This window comes from Mixophyes fleayi, chromosome 4, assembly GCF_038048845.1.
Source record: "Mixophyes fleayi isolate aMixFle1 chromosome 4, aMixFle1.hap1, whole genome shotgun sequence".
Classification (NCBI taxonomy): domain Eukaryota; kingdom Metazoa; phylum Chordata; class Amphibia; order Anura; family Limnodynastidae; genus Mixophyes; species Mixophyes fleayi.
In genome coordinates, this window is record NC_134405.1 from 219905743 (window position 1) to 219930096 (window position 24354).

A 24354-nucleotide genomic window follows, 5' to 3' on the forward strand; every position below is an offset into this window, starting at 1 on the left:
CCGGGGACACAATACCTCCATCAACCGTCTAAATTCCACTGCACAGATGGCGGACACCGGATGCACGTCTAACACCAACATAGCTGTTACGGCCGCAGTTATCCACTTTGCCATAGGATGACTATATAGGAGTGGCACTGCAGTGGCAGACAGGATGGCAGTTTGAGAAAATAGGCCCCAAAGAGCACATAATGCCAAAAAAAGAGTTGCAAGATGGAATTGTCCTTGGGCCCTCCCACCCACCCTTATGTTGTTGAAATAGGACATGCACACTTTTACAAATTAATCATTTCAGCAACAGGGCCTACAAAACTGTGGCTGAAATGATTGGTTTGTTTGGGCCCCCACACAAAAAAAGCTATTCATCTCTCCCTGTATAAACTAAACTGGCTCTACTGAGGCAAGATGTCGTCCTCATCCTCATCCTCTGATTCCTGGCCCCCTTCAGTGTGTACTTCCTCATCCTCACACATTATCAATTCGTCCCCGCTGGACTCCACAACCACAGGTCCCTCTGTAGTCTCTGGAGGCCAGTGCTGTTCTTGATTGAAGAATTGATAATTCATTTTTATGAACATCATTTTTTCAACGTTTTGCGGAAGCAACTTCCTTCGCCGCTCACTGACCAGGTTCCCCGCTGCACTAAAATCTCTTTCCGAGTACACACTGGAGGGGGGACAACTCAGGTAAAATATAGCCAGTTTGTACAGGGGCTTCCAAACTGCCTTTTTTCCTGCCAGTAAAAATAAGGACTGTCTGACATGTCTACTTGGATGGTGTCAGCAAAGTAATCCTCCACCATTTTTTCAATACTGACAGCATCCAATGCAGTGACAGTAGACATGTCTGCAATGGTTTGCAGGTCCTTCAGTCCGGACCAGATGTGCTCAGCATCCCCGCCAGCGGGTCTTTTAGGAAAACTGAGCTTTTTCCTCGCAGCCACAGGTGTTGAAGAAAATGAAGGAGGAGCTGTTGGCATGTCACGGTCCTCTTCAGAGGACAATCTCCTGACCAGAAGGTCTTTGCACCGCTGTAGACTTGTGTCCGCCGGAAACAGAGACACAACATACGCTTTAAACCGAGGATCCAGCACGGGGGCCAGAATGTATTCCTCTGACTTTAAAAGAGTGACCACCCTCGGATCCTGGCAAAGCGTACGAAGGGCTTCATCCACAAGAGCTACATGCTTTGTTGAATCGCAATGGTTTACCAGCTCCTCCCTCACTTTCTCCAGCTGCTTCTGCAACAGCCTGATTAGGGGAATCACCTGACTCAAGCTGGCAGTGTCGGAACTGACTTCTCGTGTGGCAAGTTCAAACGGCTGGAGAACCTTGCACAACACGGAAATCAATCTCCACTGCGCTTGACTCGGGTGCATCCCCACTCCTTTTCCTATGTCTTAGGTGGCTGTGTAGGCTTGAATGGCCTTTTGCTGCTCCTCCATCCTCTGCAGCGCGTCACACCCTCTTGTTTGAGGTGATAGCAGGGCAGGTTCAGCCTTTTTTGATGTTGCTCGAGTCTGCGGTAGGCACTGGCAGAATGCCGAGAGTGTTCAGCAATTTTGCGGGCCACCGCAAGCATCTCCTGCACACCCCTGTCACTCTTCACGTAATGCTGCACCACCAAATTAACGGTGTGGGCAAAACATGGGACATGCTGGAAATTGCCCATATGTAATGTCCGCACAATGTTACTGGCGTTGTCTGACACCACAAATCCCCAGGAGAGTCTAAGTGGGGTAAGCCACTGCGAGATTATTTCCCTCAGTTTCTCTAAGAGGTTGTCAGCGTTGTGCCTCTTATGAAAACCGGTGATACACAACGTTGCCTGCCTTGGAACGAGCAGCCGTTGTGGAGATGCTGCTACTGATGAAGCTGCTGCTGTTGCTGCGGAAGGCGATGCATCTACCCAGTGGGCTGTCACAGTCATATAGTCCTTCGTTTGCCCTGAACCACTTGTCCACATGTCCGTGGTTAAGTGGACATTTGGTACAACCGCATTTTTCAGAGCACTGAGGACACTTTTTCGTACTTCTCTGTACATCCCGGGTGTTGCCTGCCTTGTGAAGTGGAATCTAGACGGGATTTGGTACCGGGGACACAATACCTCCATCAACCGTCTAAATCCCACTCCACTGATGGCGGACAGCGGACGCACGTCTAACACCAACATAGCTGTTACAGCCGCAGATATCCGCTTTGCAATAGGGTGACTACTGTCGTACTTTGTGCTCATAGCAAACGACTGTTGGACGGTCAACTGTTTGGTGAAAGACGTAGCATTCTTACGACTTCCCCTCTGGGAAGATAACCGACTACCAGCAGCAACAGCAGCAGCGGCAGTAGTAGGCGTACCACTGCAAGATTCCTCGGATGAATCCCGGATTGAAGAGGACTCAGTTATGCAGGTGACATGGCCTGCAGGACTATATCTGATGGAGATTGTGGAGGAAGTTGACGAGGAGGGTGTTGGTGGTGTGTATACAACAGGACCAAGGGATTTAGGTGTCCCTGGACTGCTGACGGTCCTAGCCACAGGTCCTGAACTAAACACTGAATTATGAAGGTTCTTCAGGTGACATATAAGGGAGGATGTCCCTAGGTGGCCAAGATCCTTACCCCTGCTAATTTGAGCTTTACATAAGGTACATATGGCCATACATTTGTTGTCCGGATTGGGATAAAAATAACTCCAGGCCGAAGAGGTGGATTTTTTGGTCTTCTCACCAGACATGACGATGGGCTTTTTCATCCCATGGACAACAACTGTTTCCCCCCCTGGTGCCTCATTTAAGATAACCACATCAGAATCCTCCTCATCAAGTTCCTCTTCAGTGCCAGCTACATCAATATCCTCCTCCCGGTGTACAACATTCACACCTTCATTAGTCAAATCTGTAACTGGACTGTGGGTGATCCTTCCAGCATATGCAGAGGGCGTGCGGAAAATGGTGGAAGGAGCCACCTCTTCCTGTACAGTGATGGGAAGGTCAGGCTTCGCAACCACCAACACCCTTGGTCTTGCCTTGGGGATTTGTGATGCCATCTCTTTATAAGGCAGAGTTGTTTGCTGTGTTGTTGATGACAGCTTAAGTCACTCCGTATTGTAAATGGCAAGTTTACGTTTCTCCTCAGATGATTAAAATTTTATTTTTTTGCTAATTTTAGTGAACTTTGGCTTTTTGGATTTTACATGCCCTCTACTAGGAGATTGGGCATCGCCCTTGGCAGACGATGTTGATGACATTTCATTGTCTATGTCATGACTAGTGCCAGCAGCTTCAGCATTAGGAGGAAGTGGGTCTTGATCTTTCCCTACTTTATCCTCCAAATTTTTGTACTCCATTATAGTTAAATCTCTTGTACTAATATTTCTGGAATGCAAGAACAGTGAACGTAGGTAAATATTGCAGTACTAATATTTCTGGACTGCAAGAACAGTGAACGTATTTTAATTTTGCAGTACTAATATTTCTGGACTGCAAGAACAGTGAACGTAGGTAGATATAGCAGTACTAATATTTCTGGACTGCAAGAACAGTGAACGTAGGTAAATTTAGCAGTACTAATATTTCTGGACTGCAAGAACAGTGAACGTAGGTAAATATAGCAGTACTAATATTTCTGGACTGCAAGAACAGTGAACGTAGGTAAATATAGCAGTACTATAATTTCTGGACTGCAAGAACAGTGAACGTAGGTAAATATAGCAGTACTAATATTTCTGGACTGCAAGAACAGTGAACGTATTTTAATTTTGCAGTACTAATATTTCTGGACTGCAAGAACAGTGAACGTAGGTAAATATTGCAGTACTAACATTTCTGGACTGCAAGAACAGTGAACGTATTTTAATTTTGCAGTACTAATATTTCAGGACTGCAAGAACAGTGAACGTAGGTAAATATAGCAGTACTAATATTTCTGGACTGCAAGAACAGTGAACGTAGGTAAATATTGCAGTACTAACATTTCTGGACTGCAAGAACAGTGAACGTATTTTAATTTTGCAGTACTAATATTTCAGGACTGCAAGAACAGTGAACGTAGGTATTGCAGTACTAATATTTCTGGACTGCAAGAATATATTGCACTAGAATTTTTTTTATACTTTTTAAATTATTTTTTTATATTTTTTTAAAATTATTTTTGTATATTTTTTTAATTTTTTTTTATGATTTTTTAATAATTATAAAATTACTATGGACTTAGCAGAACAAAGCACAGGACAAAAGCACCACTGGACTTAACAGGACAGAGCACAGGACACAGCACCACTGGACTCAGCAGGACAGAGCACTGGACAAAGTACTACTGGACTCAGCAGGACAGAGCACTGGACAAAGCACCACTTGACTAAACTGATCAGCAGGACAGAGCACAGGATCTCCCAAATAACCACTGAACAAAACTAACCAGGACAGGAGCTCCCAAACAACCTCCCTCTTCAGTGATTGCAGGAAGAATGAAGATGGCGGCCGCGAGCTGGGAATTTATTAAGAACAGTGAACGTATTTTAATTTTGCAGTACTAATATTTCTGGACTGCAAGAACAGTGAACGTAGGTAAATATAGCAGTACTAATATTTCTGGACTGCAAGAACAGTGAACGTAGGTAAATATAGCAGTACTAATATTTCTGGACTGCAAGAACAGTGAACGTAGGTAAATATAGCAGTACTAATATTTCTGGACTGCAAGAACAGTGAACGTATTTTAATTTTGCAGTACTAATATTTCTGGACTGCAAGAACAGTGAACGTAGGTAAATATTGCAGTACTAACATTTCTGGACTGCAAGAACAGTGAACGTATTTTAATTTTGCAGTACTAATATTTCAGGACTGCAAGAACAGTGAACGTAGGTAAATATAGCAGTACTAATATTTCTGGACTGCAAGAACAGTGAACGTAGGTATTGCAGTACTAATATTTCTGGACTGCAAGAATATATTGCACTAGAATTTTTTTTATACTTTTTAAATTATTTTTTTATATTTTTTTAAAATTATTTTTGTAAATTATGATTTTTTAATAATTATAAAATTACTATAGACTTAGCAGAACAAAGCACAGGACAAAAGCACCACTGGACTCAGCAGGACAGAGCACAGGACACAGCACCACTGGACTCAGCAGGACAGAGCACTGGACAAAGTACTACTGGACTCAGCAGGACAGAGCACTGGACAAAGCACCACTTGACTAAACTGATCAGCAGGACAGAGCACAGGATCTCCCAAATAACCACTGAACAAAACTAACCAGGACAGGAGCTCCCAAACAACCTCCCTCTTCAGTGATTGCAGGAAGAATGAAGATGGCGGCCGCGAGCTGGGAATTTATAACATCCGAGTCTTGCGAGATCCGACGCGAGACTTGGATGTCATAGCCTCGTTTTGGATTGCTTTGGCGGCCGGAAGAACTGTTCGGGTGGGCTCAGATTAGCGAAATCCGAGCCCGCTCATCTTTAACCAAAACCAAAACCAAAACACGCAAGGGCGGTTTTGCAAAACCAAAACCAAAAACAAAACACAAAGGTAATCCAGATCCAAAACAACCAAAACACGGGGGTCAGTGACCATCTCTACTATTAAGTCTTGTGTTTTCTTTTTAGTACATGTTGTTCTGCTCCCAAGTGGCAAAGAGTGCTGCCATAGATTGAAGGGCCCAAATTTAGGTTTTTTGCTCCTCTAGAATTCAGAGTTTCATGGAATGGAATAAATGTACTCTAAAATTATCAGAATTTTTTATGATATCAGGCATACATAAGATTATTATAAGTGTTAAATACTATGAGTTTATTTTCGGAAGAACTATGGATGTCACTAATTATTCACTGTTACCATAACAACTATTATTACCCTCACTTGGGGTCTGATTCATTAAGGTATGCAGAAAGAACATATTCTGCAATTTTTTTTTTAACACTCACTTAAATCAGGCACATGCACCTCCGTATTCAACAAGGAGCAGCTGTAAAAGATATGTCTGTTGTTGAATACGGGTCTAGGAGCGCTCTGCTCTAACAGTCAATACACTGTAGGATAAGTCCAATACATATTTAGAGTATAAAGTCTCAAAAGAACGCACAGGCGTATGGTCCAGTTATGAGCATATGCAGAGTGATTCGATGCAAAATACAGCATGTATCGGCATTTATGTTCCTTGATGAGTCAGGCCAATATTATTTATTGTTGTGCAAAAGTATCACTTACAATTCATGATCCACTCCTTCGACCAAAATACACAATCCAACAGTTGATTAAGAGTCAACAACTTCAAATATCACAACCGTCTGTCCAGGCCCCCTGGTCTGTCCGGGTCCCCCTAGCACGGCCACCTGTCTTGCATCGCAGTGTCTTCCAGACACTTGTGGGCTGGGAGCACGGGGCCTGCTCCCAGTCTATCAGTGTCTGGGAGCCGCCATATCGTGGAAGCGAGGTAAGCAAACTAGAGCAATTATATGGGGAAGGTGGAGCCAAAACATGTACTATTATGAGGGAGGGGGGGGGTAGGCATGTACAATGATAAGGGAGGGGGAGGCATGTACTATGATGATGGGAGCGGAGCATGTAATGTAATGAGGGGAAGGGTGGAGGGGGAGCACGGACGGCGAGGATGGCAGCCCTGATCACAACAGTTCAATTCAAGAGAAAGTACAGTAGCAAGGTAGACAGGTAAAACTTCCAGTACTCCATATCGTGATATGGAGCACTGACTGCCCATTTTAAACTGTCACTCACTCTACCTATTTAGTGCTGATGCAGACTGATAGTCAACAGATGTGATTGTAGCAGCTATAAATATCCATTTCAGTGCACTCATTGGTTGATTCTACAGTTCTCCTGAAAGATCATAATGAAATGGAAGTGTGGTAGCTAGCATGTGGAGAGGAGGAATCAGAAGCGTCAAACCTGACTGAAATACAAGCCAAGTAGCTGGCTTCATGGTCTGTGCATTATATCTGTTAAAGTGTGGCAAACTCTGCCTAATATGGCTTATAAAGCAAGGCATCTCTATGCAATATGGCTGGAAAAAGAAGGCATCTACTGTATGTTAAATATGTTTGGAAAAGGAAGGCTGAAATTGGTGTGCACACTAATAGGGTTTTGAGCATTATGAATAAGACCTATAATGTAACAAAAGTTTTCACTTCAGACATTCAACAAAAATAAATAAAAATCAGAAAATTATGCTTAACTGCTATCCATAGGTTTACTTATGTGGCATTGGACATGCTTGGCCACAATCTCTGGTTCTGTCTACCACCTAATAAAGTCCAGCAGTGAAGGAGGAAGTAAAGGCATGAAGAGAGGAAATATGGTGCAGACAGAGATAAAACATGGAGAGGAAGAGAGGGAGAGAGTAGGGGTGGAAATGGAAAAGGGGTTAAGTTAAGGCAGGTGAACAAGCTTATTTAGAGCAGGTGCGAGCCAGAAGATGTCTCTAGGCACTTTCTCGTTCTTTTAAGAATGAGTTTCCCATTTATTTATTTAAATGATTGGGGCACTTGGGGGGAAAGACACTAGATTGTTGAAAATGGTTGCAGCATATACGGTCGCATCACTCATAATCAGAGTAATGGTCCTACGAGACTCTCATAGACTACTGAAGTCCTGAAGGACTATGGAAAGTTATGTCGCACATACATGGCCGCATCAAGTACTACTTGCTGTGGACGAGTCATTCACTGATACTTTACTCGTTCTAAAAGACTCCCATAGACTACAGGAGCCCCATGTGACCATTACTGTCTCTGTGAAAGATGTATTCACACAGGCCTTGCCCACCTATTCTACTAGACAAACAGGGAGGGGAGAAGTGGGCCTGTAATGACTTTATTTGCACAGTTGGTATTCTTAGCAATGGACCACAGTGGCTGGTGGATACCCACTTGTTAATATCCATGTTCAGCAGAAGAAGCACTGACTCTATATGTAAGTATGTCTCCTGGGGATAATAATCAGGAGTCTGGAGGATATCATCAGCCCAAAACTTCGTATAATGATGACAACTCTGTACAGAAAATTGGGTTCACTGCCCTGGAGTTAACACACAGTAAGAAATGAGACTTACTAGGAGCAATATTCAGGGATAGAAACCAGAAGCTATCTGTAGTGTTATGAGCGTTTTGTCGCTATCCAATAACGATTGTCGAATCTCGGTTTGTGTTTCTAACGCACAAATATTTATTCTCAAAATAGAGCAGAATAATTCAAGCGAAATAATAATAAGTACAGCCGTTACGTATCGCAGGCGCCCTGGATCCAGTGAACAGTCATGCAGTCCTGAAGTCTGTGGTCTAGGTGACTGAACTCTAGATGAGGAGCTGCTGCTTATATACAGTAAAACAATGCAAAGGGTGTGGCTTGCTTCTATTGGTCCAGGTTTCAGGAGGGTCCAGGGGGTTGTAGTTCATAGGCTAGTTTAAGCTCAGGAATCCAAAGGAGGGGGTCATCTCTCCAGGGGATGAGCGCTGATCTTCCCGCCAAGAATACTAATCCTAATAGTCCATAATTCCTTAACATTAATAACTTGCGTATGCACTCTGCGATCCCTTCGCAGAGTGAACCGGACAGTCGCAGATGTGAAGGGGATTAGTATGACACCACACATGACATGATTCCTTCAACGTGTACCATATGTTTTACTGATATGCATATAACTCATAATATTACACATAAACTCTACTATATTTCGACATAAATAACTATGTGCTGTAACTACCATTAATGTGTACTATTTTACAAGTGTGCGTGTTTGTGCGAAAGTATGTAAAAGACTAAATACTGTTGTTGCAACGTGTTGCAGCTGCGTACGCCCTTCCACGCCGTAGCGTGCCGTACGCATCTTTTCAAACAAAGACAACCAAGTTTGCTTGATTTTAATTGAAATGACTTTATCCAATTTGCTGACTTCGACAGCTCCACCCTTTGATAGTATAATAAACTATCACCTAATCACTGTTTCAAGTTCAGGGTTATACAACACTTCTTCACATACCATGATCTCGGTGTCTTGCACCACCCTTTCAGTCTCGTTCTCAGTGTTTCTCCTAGAAGACTGTTTCCCACACTTCAACACAGTAGGAACACATTTGACACATAAACCAATTGCTAAGATGACACCCAGTATAAGGAGAAGGAGCTTACCTACACTAGCAACCATTTCCTGTACCCACTACCCCAGACCAGAGAACCATTTCACAGGGTTCAACCATGAGAACCAACCTGCCACCTTTTCCCCGACCTCATATAACAAAGAATTATGGTTCCTTCGAAATTCCCATTTCAGTTGCAGAATTTCATCCATCTTCCGGTCTATAACCTCCTTAGGGTCATCCGTATTATCGGTGATGTACGTGCAACATTTGACACCGAACTGGGTGGCCAGTGTCACACAGTACCCACCAGTAATAGAGGTAAGATAATTTAGTACCAGTCTATGTTGCACCAACTCCTTCTTGTACGCTTGTAGCTCCCTTCCAGTATACCTGAAAGTGTCATCATACATCTCTGTGATATTGTCTATTAATTTAGCTAGGTCTTGGATATATTTAAAGTTTAACGTTCCCCGAGCGGTCCTGGTGAGATCTAGAGCAGCCATAACTTGGAAACCCGCGGTTTCACTAATCAATTTTGTAGCTATGGGTTCCTCATCAGGAATCAAATTTCTCTTGTCACGGTGTTCATACTGTGTGTGTATGTATGGTGGTGATGTAGTCTTGTGAATACCAACCATTTCTTCATGAGTAATAGTCATGATTTCAGGAACCAGTTTAGCTAAGAAACACAAGCCCTTGGAACTCGGAGTCACCCAGGAATAAGCTTTCCTCCCACAAACAAAGTACACATCATCAGGGAGAATGTAAGGAACAGTATGTCCATTAATTATATCACACAGAGTTTCGATAAAACTACCCATGCCTAGTGTCTCCATTTGCTCAAGACACGTGTCAGCATGGATGACATTCTTACAATTATCTATAGCGACTTTTCCAATGGATACTTTCTTATGTTTGGTTACACGCCCTAATTTGTGACTTCCATCAACATTCATGCTTATTGGTGGCCTCAGTCTCCCTCCAAAATGAGCATGGCGAGCCATTATCTGATCTGATAGGTCATCTTCCCAATTCTCCAGATGCTTTGCATGAGAGATATTTACACACAGCAAAGATCTGTCTACAGAGTATTGTCGAAGCGTTAGACTAGGGGACCTAGTATTATTGTACCTCCCCTCTATGGGCCTCTCACCCCTCAATTCGAGTACTTTGGAGATGTTTAATGGGAATGGCACTAGTCCTATGTTATGCTGCCCCTGCGGCACGTGAGAGCACACCCAGCACTCGATTTGGTTTAGCACCTTACCCACCAGGGACTGATAATCCTCCAAAGGATGCCCGCCCACATTCAGATTACCGGTGGACTGACATCGCTGGATGCATCTCTCTTCAACTAGGGAGTCACAGAACTTGCAGATACAATACTCATCAGACAATAGCCCCTCACACTGTCTCCGAGTTCGTGAGCTAGCAGACCTTTTCATAACCCCTGGACCAAGCTTAATAATGGACTGCTCTGGGTATTCTAATAACTTTTCCTCGATTTCCATTTCATCCGTATCACTGCCAAAACCTTCCTCTGTCCTCCATCCTCCTTCACATAAATAGAATGTCCTAGAAAAAGTTAAAAACAAAGAAAATCCTGGAACAAAAGAAAAACAAAAACCGCCACTCCATAGCTGGAAAGATAGTTCTGATGCAACGTCTCTGGCTCAGGTGTCTTGACTGCGGGCCTTAGGTCTCCCGCAACAGATTTACGAGTGACAGATCTGTGTCGTCGGTCTCAGTTTTATCTCGCACTTTCTCCGGGTTATTGAGTCTCCTGCAGTGGGTGGAATGGACCCAAGTGTCTCTCTCTGCAACCTTCAGTGATGTAGTACTGGTCAGCAGCACTTGGTACGGGCCTTCCCAACGGTCTGTTAAACAACCTGAACGTAAGAAATTGCAGATCATAACATAGTCCCAAGGTTCAACATCATGACAATTTGTTTCTGACATACCAGGTGACATCATTTTGAGTTTTTGTTGTTGTTGTTTCAGCTGTCTGCTCATTTTTATAAGATATTGCACAGTCACTTCATTATTACACTTTAAGTCGTCTTTCGGACTCACGATCAAGTGAGGTTGTCGTCCGAACAGTATCTCAAACGGGGACAGATTAAGAGGAGGTCTAGGAGTGTTCGAATGCTATGGAGGACTAGTGGCAAAGCTTCAGGCCATGCCAACCCAGTTTCAGCCATTATCTTACCAAGCTTGTTCTTTATAACACCATTTACTCTTTCCACCTTACCACTGGCTTGTGGTCAGTATGGGGTGTGAAGTCTGCTACTGATTCCCATGAGCTTACACATATTCTGGAAGATATCACCAGTAAAGTGGGTACCCCTATCACTTTCAATGATTCTAGGGATACCGAACCTACACACAAGTTCTTGTACAATTTTCTTTGCAGTGAACACAGCAGTATTAGTGGCTGCTGGATATGCTTCTATCCAACCGGAAAACACATCAATACATACTAACACATACTTTAGATTCCTGCACGGTGGTAATTGGATATAGTCAATTTGTATTACCTGAAAAGGTCCGTCTGTAGGAGGGATGTGGGATGGCTCAGTTGGAATAGTTTTCCCAACATTTTTCCTCAAACAAGTAAGACATGACATTGCTTTTTTACCAGCCTGAGAGGAAAATCCAGGAGCAAACCAGTATGCTCTCACCAGTTTGCACATACCTTCTTTATTTAGGTGAGTCAGACCATGTGCTGCTTCAGCCAGGCTTGGATAGTATGTTCGGGGAGCTACAGGCTTACCTTGTCCATCCCTCCAGAGTCCTGAGGACTCTTGACCACATCCCTTCGCCTTCCAGACCGCCTTTTCCTGCAGGGAACACAAATCTTGCATTTCAATTAATTTCTGCATGTCTAATGTCTGAAAAACCATCATAGTCTCGGTCGATACAGTCATAGGTTGCCCTGCTGCCCATTTAGCAGCTTCGTCTGCCCTGTTGTTGCCCAATGACAGTGGGTCTTCTTCAAAGGTATGGGCTTTGCACTTTATGATGGCTACCGTTCTGGGTAATTGTTTCGCTGTCAGAAGTCCTTTTATGTGTTGTAAGTGTGCCACTGGCGTACCTGCTGCTGTCGAAAGTTTCTAAGACGCCAAAGGGCCCCAAAATCATGCACTACCCTGAAGGCATACCTAGACTCAGTATATATATTGGCTGATTTACCCTCTGCTAATTCACACGCTCTCCTTAATGCTACTAGTACCGCCACTTGGGCTGAGTGAGGTGGGCCAAGGGGTTCAGCTTCTACCACTTCCTGATCGTCTACAACAGCGTAACCAGTACATAGCTCTCCCGTCTCTGTCTGTCTATGACAACTCCCGTCTGTATAAAACGTAAAATCTACATTTTCTAAGGGGGTATCACGTATGTCGGGCCTTGCAGTAAAGGTCTGGTTCAGGTGTTCCATACAATCATGCGTATCAGTACTCTTGCCTAACTCATCATCAACCAGGGTCTCCTCACCTCCCACCCTTTGTGTCTCTAGAGACACATATGGAAGGTATGTTGCTGGATTTAAGGTGCTACATCGTTTGATGGTGATGTTTGAGGGTGCCATCAGAGCTAGTTCCCACTTTGTGAATCTAGCTGAAGAAACATATCTGGTTTGAGCTGAATTTAACAGAGCTGATACAGCATGGGGCGTATAGACAGTTGAATTATGTCCTAATACTACGTCCTTGCTCTTACTTACCAGAAGAGCCATTGCTGCTACGCTTCTGAGACATGTTGGGAGTGATCTAGCCACAGTGTCCAATTGTGCACTTTAGTATGCTACCGGTCTGCTAGCGTCACCATGTTTCTGTGTGAGGACACCTGCTGCACAACCATCAGCTTCCGTACAGTAAAGCTCAAAAGGTTTTTCATAATCAGGTATTCCCAATGCAGGTGCTCTAGTCAGACTATGTTTAAGATTAAAGAACGCTTGCTCTGACTCTTCTGTGTGTACGACACGTTCTGGTTTCGAGGAAGAGACTACTTCCTGCAATGGTAATGCCAGAATAGACAAACCTGGGATCCAGGATCTACAGTATCCACACATCCCCAGGAAAGTACGAATCTGCTTCTGGCTCTGCGGCAGAGTCATGTGTTGTATGGCCTCAATCCTGTCGGTTGTCAGGTGTCTTAGCCCCTTGGTGAGGCAGTGTCCTAAGTATTTAACCTTAGTCTGACATGGCTGTAATTTATACTTTGCCACCTTGTGCCCTGTTTGTGAGAGATGAAACAACAATTTAGTATCATGTAAGCATGACATAAAAGAATCAGAGCACAACAACAAATCGTATACATATTGAATTAGAACAGACCCATTGCAGGGTTGAAAGGATTGCAAACAGTCATGTAAGGCTTGGGAGAAAATACTGGGGCTGTCAATGAACCCCTGGGGCAGTCTGGTCCATGTGTATTGCAATCCCCTGTAGGAGAATGCAAATAGGTATTGGCAGTCAGGGTGAAGAGGGACTGAGAAGAAAGCAGAACATAGGTCAATGACAGTAAAATGACTAGCAGATGGTGGAATCTGCATGAGGATGACAGCTGGATTCGGCACTACAGGGAATTGGCTCTCAACAACTTTATTAATTCCCCTTAAGTCCTGGACTAATCTATAGCCCCTCCCCCCACTCTTCTTCACAGGGAAAATGGGACTATTTGCTGTGCTCGATGTACGAATTAAAATCCCTTGTTTTAACAGCCTTTCAATAACAGGATATACCCCTAATTCTACCTCCGGTTTTAATGGATACTGTGGGATTTTTGGAGCTATCCTACCACTTTTTAGATTTACCATGACAGGGGCTACGTTTGCCATCAGTCCAGTGTCCTGTCCATCTCTGGTCCATAGTGAACCCGGTATTTCCAGCAACATCCCCTTTACTTGAGATGGAATTTGTTCTATAACAGTATAGTGTAACATTAACCTTTGAGGGGTGTCTAATATATCCTGTACCTCATGTGCGACTTTCTCTGGTATATCTAAGAACACACCATCTGACGTACAGTATATGACACATCCCATTTTACATAACAAGTCTCTCCCTAGCAAGTTAGTAGGAGCCGCTGCAGCTAAAAGAAACTAATGTTTAGTATGCAGGGGCCCATTAGTAACTTCTGTGGGTTTAGTTATAGGATAATGTAACACTCTTCCCGTTACCTCCATAGCTGGAATAGTCTTACTGGTCACCTGTAGATTAAAAGGAGAGGTTATCACAGATCTGGCCAACCCTGTATCTACAAGAAAACTTTGTTTCCTACCAGCTATGTCAACTATCATTGTTGGTTCTTCTCTCAGACTCTCAGTTAACCTCACTGGCTATAGACTACAGGTATGACCTGACCCCTAGCGCTGACTATCGCTTTCCTGCACAGCATTTGCTGCTATAATATGTGCGGGTAGATGTGAGTCTTCTATTCTATGTGAGTTCTTCCTTGGAGGATATCTATGTGTCCCACCTCTAGGGTTGTATATGTCCTTTTTACAATCCTTCCTAACGTGTCCTTCTTCATTACAATTGAAACATCTGATCACTCTATGTTTCTTATTATGTGGGTTGTATGCTGGTGGTCGTGTATGCATCCCCTCTAGAGCCTGTATACTCACCATCATCAACCTATCACTTTTCTCTTCCTTCTTTCTAAAAAGGTTTTTGTCATGCTCCACAGCAGACTCCCTATGAGAATCTACTGTGATGCCTCTCCAATTAGGTAATGTGGTTTGTACTCTGGTTTTAAAATTTTCCCTAAGACCATCCCTTAGTACTCCTACAGCTACTTCCCTGTGATGTGGGTCCTCACCTATGTTTGATATCTCAGTGAACCGTGTCATCGCTGCTATAGCTCTAACGAAGTAATCTGATGCTGTTCCACTATCTTTCTGTTTGATGGTGAAAATTTTACTCCAATTCGTTACTACTGGAAAATAGATGGCTAAATGTTTGACAATCTGTTCTATATTCTCTTGATTAATCTCATCAGTCAAGGTGTCGTCTTCCTCCAACGAACAATCTTTAATGAATTGTTGTACGTTAGTATTGGGAGGAAGACACGCCCTCAACACTACACGCCAATCCTTATCGGTTGGTTCGTGTGCATTTCCTAAGTCTTTAACAAACTTCTGACACAGCCAACTCTTTTCTAGGATCTGGGAATTCAGTCATAATGGAACGTAATTCTGATCTAGTCCAAGGACAATGCATTGTAACATTTCTTAAAGGAACTACGCCATCCTTATCCGCCTTCCCATTGGGAACTGATATTGTGCGGACTGGATACGTACCCATTGGTTCACTATCTTCAGGGTTAGCTACTTCAGTACTTTGAATATTACCTCTCCTAGTGGTCACACTACTCTCACCTATCTCAGCCATTGCCTCCTTTCCATACTTACGCTGAACCTCTAACATATTAACAGCATGGGCAATGGCTGAAATTTCCGTGGGTTCATCCTCTTCTTCAGAAACACTTGCTTTAAACTGACTTAAAACAGGATATAACTTAGCAATTTCCTTTTTTTTCATTTTTAATAACGGCTGTACTTACTCCCCCTGCCACATAGGGTGGCGGGGCGCGCTTGCGCTGAGTTCTCCACGCTTCTCAACGGCTACTTCCGTTGTGCGCGTGCTTTTCGCCACGCCTACTTCCGCTGTGCACTCGCTGCTCTGCCACGTGTTGCCTTCCATTTGCCACAATTTTAAACAGTCATTATGTCTATTTCTCACTTTTGTTGACTTAATCAACCACACTTTATCTTTTACGTTATTTAGTACCTCTGCATTAAAACTCCCTATTGTTGGGAAAGGCCTAATACACTCTTTGGTCATCTTGACCCACGTGTCACAATACACAGTTGCGTACGCACCATATTTCTTGCACATAAGAAACCTTGCTGAACCAATAGGCCCTTCCTTAGGCAGTACACTGGCCATCTCTAGCGTATGCTTAGCACCCATGTTGAACAGTACCAGTCTATGCAGACCACACTTCCACAAAAAACTTTCAACCCTTTGCTACAAACACTCTACCGCTAGAGATCTCTTACTGGCCATGGAAGTATTTGCTCAAGCCGCGTCCACTCGCTTCCTCTCGTGCTAAACGAGAAACCCCTAACACAGAAAATATCACTGTGGGACCCAAGGGCTATCAGCTCCTCGATACTCTGGCTAAACCACAAAAACTGTTGAGTTTATTACAACTGATAGCACAAAGTCGATACAATCAACCAGCCTTTCCAATGTAAATCCTCCCCGCTGCCTCCCCAAGTTACAATCACGGCTTTCCTTGCCGTGCGGTCCGATCGCAACGCTTACAAATACTAACTATGAATAAGCGTTGCGATGGCTCTTGGGAGTGCGCGCGAAAACTTCCTTTGTTTTCGCTCCCGGTATACCTGCCCCGTATACCGTCCTTCAGTTGGGCAACCTGCCTCGTCAGACAGCAACTGAGCACCTCAACAATAAACAGTGTATCTACGTCACGAAATCACACACTATACACCTTTTCTGCGCAAAAAATCAAAAGTTCCCAACAATAGTAATAATGTCCCAGAGGCTTTCACAAGTAATTATAGTATGCACATATAATAACTATCAAAACGATTGTTTAACCACGTGGCAAATCTACCGGAAGTTCACGTACGCTGAGCAGGAAGTACACATACGCTACGCAATACAATATATCAAAACGCAATATGACAGAAAAAGAAACAGTTTTCTCTTTTGTCCCTAGATTCTAGTTAGCGCACCTTCAGATTATGCAAAACGGACATTCGGTTTCACAACACAGAGTAAAATTCAGGTTTTGAACACATTGCGTTCTTACCCGTATATGACGCGTCTCCACCCTTTGTTGCAGAACCGAAATCCGCTGGTCTTGCGTATCATCCGGTCAACGAAACCTCCGCTGCGAGCCCCCAAATTGTTATGAGCGTTTTGTCGCTATCCAATAACGATTGTCGAATCTCGGTTTGTGTTTCCAATGCACAAATATTTATTCTCAAAAAGTAGCAGAATAATTCAAGCGAAATAATAATAAGTACAGCTGTTACTTATCGCAGGCGCCCTGGATCTAGTGAACAGTCATTCAGTCCTGAAGTCTGTGGTCTAGGTGACTGAACTCTAGATGAGGGAGCTGCTGCTTATATGCAAACAGTAATACAGTAAAACAATGCAAAGGGTCTGGCTTGCTTCTATTGGTCCAGGTTTCAGGAGGGTCCAGGGGGTTGTAGTTCATAGGCTAGTTTAAGCTCAGGAATCCAAAGGAGGGGGTCATCTCTCCAGGGGATGAGCTCTGATCTTCCCGCCAAGAATACTAATCCTAATAGTCCATAATTCCTTAACATTAATAACTTGCGTATGCACTCTGCGATCCCTTCGCAGAGTGAACCGGACAGTCGCAGATGTGAAGGGGATTAGTATGACACCACACATGACATGATTCCTTCAACGTGTACCATATGTTTTACTGATATGCATATAACTCATAATATTACACATAAACTCTACTATATTTCGACATAAATAACTATGTGCTGTAACTACCATTAATGTGTACTATTTTACAAGTGTGCGTGTTTTTGCGAAAGTATGTAAAAGACTAAATACTGTTGTTGCCACGTGTTGCAGCTGCGTACGCCCTCCCACGCCGTAGTGTGCCCTTTCACGCCGTAGCGTGCAGAACGCATCTTTTCAAACAAAGACAACCAAGTTTGCTCGATTTTAATTGAAATGACTTTATCCAATTTGCTGACTTCGACAGTAGCCATGGTCAGAGTCACCACCAAAGCACTGGTACATAGTATATGCAGGCAATGAACTGTAGCCACAGTCAGAGTAAAAGTCAAACGTTCAGAACACAGTGATGGCAAGGAACGGTTAATAGGCACAATAATAACCGTGGTCAGGTACAAGGCACACAGTAGGTGATCAGTGTCAGGATTCCCAATATAAAAACCCCTGCGAGAATGCAAGTGGAATGAAGTCTTTTTTATCTAACAAAGGTTATACAGGTAAGTGAAGTAATAAATGGTAAGGCATGAAAAGTCAGCAGAGTATGGCCATTATAGCAAGGAGTACTTGGACTCTGGAAGCACAAGGCACTGGATGCATCACAGGTAGCAGTACTCCAGGTAACTCGGGAGACATGAGGCACTGGATGATCAGCAAGTCAAGAAAGTGTTGTGGTCTGTGAAGATAGTGGAGATGACATGGGGTGCAATAGTCTGCGGACTGATACACAGGACATACTGGAGACAGGATGCAGCAGTCTGTGAAGTGGTACCATTGGGACAGTGGAGATGACACACAGGATGCAATAGTCTGCAGACAGACACAGGATATACTGGAGACAGGATTCAGTCTGTAGGTGCAGTATTGCTAGTAGTGCAATGAAATATAAACAACGTAAAGCAGGAGGGTCAAACAAGCCAGGGATCAAAGCCAGACGGTCCACCACAATGCCAGGGAGAAACAGGTGCATAGTCACAACAAAGACGAGTCAGGGGTCACAGGAATAGATGCCAAAATGGAGGGACAAGCAGAGGTCAGAATCAGGAAGTCAAACAAGGATAACTCATAGGAGAACCAGCAGAGGTAAAGGCAACAGATAATCTGGCAAAGGCTGCTGGGATAGGCAGATTTATTTAGGCCAGGAACAGGTGCTAGGCATCCTGGACTAATGAGCTTAGCTCTGTCAGGTAGAAGAGCAGTCCAAGTAACACAATGGCCCCATTGGAGGAACAGTGGTACCGCAAGCTGAATACATAACAAGAAAAAATCCCAACATAGCTCTTGTCAGACAGGAGGTGCAGGAGGCAGATCGTGACAACTAAGAGCATATTAAGAATGTGAGACATTGGTGTAGCAGTGGCGCACGCAGGGAGGGTTTCTGGGTCTCCAGAAACCCCTCCCCTCCGCTTACAAAGTGCTCCTACATACGGCACTGTACTATACAGCAGCCACGGCGCTGTCAAAAAAGCATCAGCGGCGGTGCTGTATTGTATACAGCACCGCCGCGGACTCTTCTTTGACAGCGCCGCAGCTGCTGTATAGTACAGTGCTGCCAAAAAACTGAGCTGCGTGCGCCCCTGTGTAGACACTCAATCTGGCAACTTGATGCTCAGGTTTCCAAGTCAGAGGCACAACCATCACCAATAAGGACGCAACACCCAAGTGCATGAATGTTTCTTCAGTATATGCAGCCACGGGTCTAATATTACGGCCAAGTACAACCAGCGCTGCCTGCACCTCACTGGTATGCAAGAGCCAGGAAAGTACATGAACAGTAGTAGTAGTGGACATTCCAGTAGTCTGTGACAAGGCCAAAATGGGCTGCTATTGCTGCAGGCAATTGGCCTACAAGGTAATTGCTAGTAAGGCTTATGGCCAATGCACCCCTGATGGAAAGACTCTATTCAGTTTTATTTTAAAAAATGCAAATGTGCAAATCCACAGCACAAATGCTTGTTAAATATTTCACATGATTTGGGATTTAGTTGGAATGTCGACAGGGAACATGTTGATATTCAGAGTGTTAACACCCTAATACTGACTGTCAACACAGTTAATTGGTCTACATACAGAATGTCAACAGGTTGTTGTCACGATCCGCCTGGCAGCTCCTACCTGTTGGACTTTATTATTTGTATGTGTTCTTTTTATGTGTTTGCAGCAGTACCTCTGATGTCCAGAGGTGCCGCTATTGTGCATTTCTTGTGCTTTAAGGGTTAACCTTTCTGCTCTCCAATTATTCCATGCACCTGGGTGTGGTCTTTTTTTCCCTTTATATACCTGTTACTCCCAGCACACAGGGCTGGTTATTGTTGTCACCCTGATGTCATATCCTGTGGTTCCACCTTGTGATTCTTTCTCCTGCCTTGCTCCTGTGATTGTATGCTGCATTGGGATCTATCTCAGCATACTATCTGCTGACCTGTTCCTTATTTGTACCTGGAACTTATCCGTGCATTTCCCTGTGCATGCTGTCTGTAATATTACCTCACCTCCTATTTACCTGCATCAGCTGTATATCTGGTAAACTCTGCAAGATATTATGTCATCAACTGTTCCCCAGCAATAAACATTGTTTGTTTTTCACCTATCCATGACTCCTCAGCTGTATCTCTACTCTGATCCGTGACAGTTGTAAAGTCAGCAGTCACAATGTCGACATAAAGAGTTAAATTTAATCCAGCAATACTGCTGTCCGACAAAATGCTTTTTTGCAATTCATTTTTTTCTGCTATAGTGCCACCAGCCCTGGCTAGCATAGCCTAATGCTGGTAATAGTAAAATCATGGGGACACCACGCTTTTGCCCAACCCCCCCCCTCCTCCACACACTTTGCTATTACCAGCCTGGGCTGTTTAAATGTAATCATTTATGTCAACATTGTGAATGTATTCTATGTACCAATGTACATGCATATAAGACAATGTGAAGATCTTAGATCAGAAAGTATTAATTTTAGTGGAAAAGGTGGAAACATGTGCGCATACATGTACAGATAGACTTTGTCATGTGTGTTTATCTTAGTTTTCAGTTCTAATGATAAAAGCCCAAATAAACCAGTTATGTTTGCAATGACTGTCTATGAATCCACCAATTTTAAATCTGTTATCAAGCCAGTCACTCAGACATGGAACCCTGAACAGCCCCAGAGTAATACTAAAAGGTAGAAAAACTTTCTCCTCCTAAGTATTTACAATATTTGGTAATGTCTGAGTTTCTTAATGAAAGAACAGAATACTGGAAACTGTAGTTAAAGTAGATTTCACTAGAGACAAAAATATACCAAATGTATGTCCCCAAACATGTGTGATTCAACCCTGTATTATTACACATGTGGTATCAATAAACTGATAGCATGCAAAATTACTCTATGGCCTCCTGACTATGGTTCTGGGGCAGATCTGATAACAGAATAAATTATAAAGTTTGACTCTGTCCAGATGTTTAAATCTAGATGAAAGGCACTCATCTTACACTATAAATCCCTCTACTTCCAGAGCACAAAGTTTAAAGCAAATAGACAGCAACTTATCAACAAGAATCAGTGAGTCGAGGTAAGCAATTAACCTGGAAAGGGATGCCAGACTGTTGTGTCAGGTGATGTATTCCTATCTTCAGGATTTGGCTGGTGAGATTTATTGGATAATGCATCTAAACTGGCAAGGAGGGATGAAACAGATCTTGATTCTGGTTTCTCCCTCTCTGGAGGCCATGTTTCAGGAGTCCACTGAAATAAAGTAAAATAATGGATTACTAACATACTGCTCCAATAACAAAATACAATATTTGCGACACAATTAAAACGTATTGCTTACATGTAAGGTTTCCTTTGATAATCTTTAACAATACAATTGTCAGGCACCGTCCCTGTACGCACAGTAGGTGCCAGGGATGGCTGCCTTCTCTGCCTCCACTTGTGCTTCCCGTTGCCTAGCAACGGGACGCTACTTCTGTTTTTCTGCCCGGCAGTGTGGGTGCATGCGCAGACTGTCGCGTCTGCATTGCCAGGCCACGGAGACGGTAGAAACCTCTTTCTATCGGCAGTCAGTTGTTCTGACCACCGATTCCTTTACCACCTGTGAAAGAGCTCATTTTTCTATTTATATCTGGCTTTGGCGCCATTCGGGTGCCAGAGTATCTAGGTCACACCTATGCTCCAGCATCCTTGTCAGTTTAAAAGTCTTCTGCCTGTCTTCCTGGATTCCGACCCGGTTCTGCCTGACTCTCCTTTTGGATCTTCCATTGGTTATACTGATCTGCTGGTTCTGACCCCTGGCTTCCTGACCCTGCTCCTGTCTGCTCCTTCGATACCTGTATTGCCCGCACGGATTGACCTCAGACCGCACAACTAAGTTGACTCACCTAACACTTTGCTGGTAGCTATTTGGGAGGTCCGCGACCTGCACGTCTCTTGCAGCGAACCCCAAACTCTCAAGCGGTGGTCCCTGGTGAAGACCGGAGGCGTGTTAGACTCCACACCTCTCAGTTTAGCAGCGCCAATACTAGCAGGTAAGACCTTCAGAGTTTTTATATTCCGTGACAACAATATTGGGCAATACAACACAAATGTTTAAACTAAGGTCATCTCAGTATAATAGAAAATAGTTATGTCATTCGTGTATCCTTAATAGAATCATGATTTTGAATAATTCTATAAATACAATCAGCTTTAATTAATGAAGTTCTAAAGTCGATAGAGCAGTTGTAGGATACAATGTGCAGACAGAGGGTGTTAAGTGTACTAAAACATTTAGTTACTGAAAGGAATTAACCTTGAAGCGGTATGAACAATTACTTTGGGTACAACCACATTAATTAGAATGGTGTAAATATTTCACAGAACAGTTTTCAAAATTTCTCTCATCCTTATTCTGAAGTTTCAGAGACAAAGGCACACCTTATGATAGGCAGGAACCCACAGTCATCTCCTGTGAAAGGTCTATACATTTGTAGGTGTAAATAAATTACATTCTTAACTATAATCTTGTTACTCTTAGCCACAAAATATCTTAAAATAATGTTCCACTGGTAATCAGTTTAATGTAGTCTTCTGTAAGGATGTGTTGCCAAGACACCTTAAGAGGCAATTAAATAAAAAAACTGAAATATTCATATATGAAAATACAAAAAAACATTGTTCTACTGTCCCAATTTTCTCTGACACTTTTACAAAAATTTTATTTTTTCTAAAAATATCTGAAAGAAATGTATACCTTGAACGGCACAGAGCAAATAACTTTGACATCACTGTGCATCAGTTGACTTGAGCGTTCCCATGTGAATAAGAGATCATATGATATCAACTTCCACAACAGATTCAGGACCTGTGAGACATTAATATGTTTCTCTATGAAAACAAAGTGTAAGAAATCAAAAGTTGTTTACAAAATTCATACATGTTGTAAAGCAACGGGCATGGTATATGATGTTACAACCCCTTAATCTAATCCATACCTGAACTGCACTTTTTAGCCATGTTATCAGTAAGTATCAGTGATGGCAGTATAACATCTCCTTGGAAAAGTACTTCAGGGGTTAAATTCGACCTTCACAGGGAACACTCTGGAGTTGAGTAAATTAAGCTACCATTATTATTTCGGTTTGTTCCCTATTGTCCACTAGTGAGCTCTACAGAAAGCCAGGAGCTGGACCCAGCAGGGGTCACCTGAGGGAGGACACCTGGGGAGGTAGGGGAGTGGGCTGGATAGTGTGAGAAGCCCACCAATCAAGCCCTTTTGCAACTCTCCTGAGCAGGCAGTTTCCAAGGTGGGACTAGGAGGTGATAAAAGAGGCTACACTGGGAGCTGGGCATGTGTGTGACTGACTTTGGTCATGTCACGAGCCGCGGCGGTACTCACAGCCGCCGCGGCTCGCTTCCCATGCACCCCAGCGTCCCGGCCGTCACCTTGACGAACGGGACGTCATTTCCTCCCCCTGTCCGGCCGTCACCAGGGCAACGGCCGGACGCTAGTTCATTTGCGCTGCGTCCCGGCGGTGCTGGTAGCCGGGCGCATGCGCATTAATAGACAGTCTATTGTTACGAGCCGCGGCGGTGCCCAGCCGCCGCGACTCACTCACCTGCGTCCCGGCCGTCGCTATGGCGACCGGGACGTCACTTCCGGCCGTTGCCGGGGCAACGAGAGGACGCTTCAGCGCTGCGTCCCGGCAATGAGAGGAAGCCGGGCGCAGCGCTCACCATATGTTCTAGCCTGTGGGCTAATTAATGCAGCCTATTAATTATGCTGGGGGCTGTGTCTAATTCAGAGCTAGGCTCTGATTGGTGGCCACTGGTATTTAAGGCAATGAGGTCTGCTGCCTCATTGCCGGTTATAGCTCCTGTGTTCCAGTCTGCTAACCTGCTAGTTCCTGTCCTGTATCCTGATATCTCTATTTGACTCCCCGTGTATGACCCTTGGCTTTGATTTGGACCTTGCTCGTGTTTCCTGTGACCCTGATCTTTGGCCTGTTTACCCGTTCTGCTATTTGCCTGTGACCCCTGACCTCAGCTTGTTCATCGATACTGTTGTCTGCTGCCGGCCCTTGACCTCTGCGTGGACCTGACTCCTCTTGCCTGGGTTCTCCCCAGCTGGTACGCACTTCACGACCCTCTGTCAGTCTGCGGCCCAGTCTGTCCCCACCATCAGGGGCTCCAGTGAACACCTGACTGGCAGAGTAGATTCCGGGTTGTGTTGTGCCGGCTGGAGGGGTTCCTAACATCTAT

General features: G+C 43.9%; 1 protein-coding gene across 1 annotated transcript in view; it reads right to left on the reverse strand.

Moving 5' to 3' along the window:
* LOC142150797 (uncharacterized) overlaps window positions 1-24354 on the reverse strand; it is a 91522-nt gene that overhangs the window by 59403 nt on the left and 7765 nt on the right. The window contains exons 2-3 of the mRNA XM_075205982.1: window positions 22847-22980; window positions 21201-21360 (exon numbers count right to left, since the gene is read on the reverse strand). Coding sequence (XP_075062083.1) covers window positions 21201-21360; window positions 22847-22980 — 294 coding nt within the window. The remainder of the gene's footprint in view (window positions 1-21200; window positions 21361-22846; window positions 22981-24354) is intronic.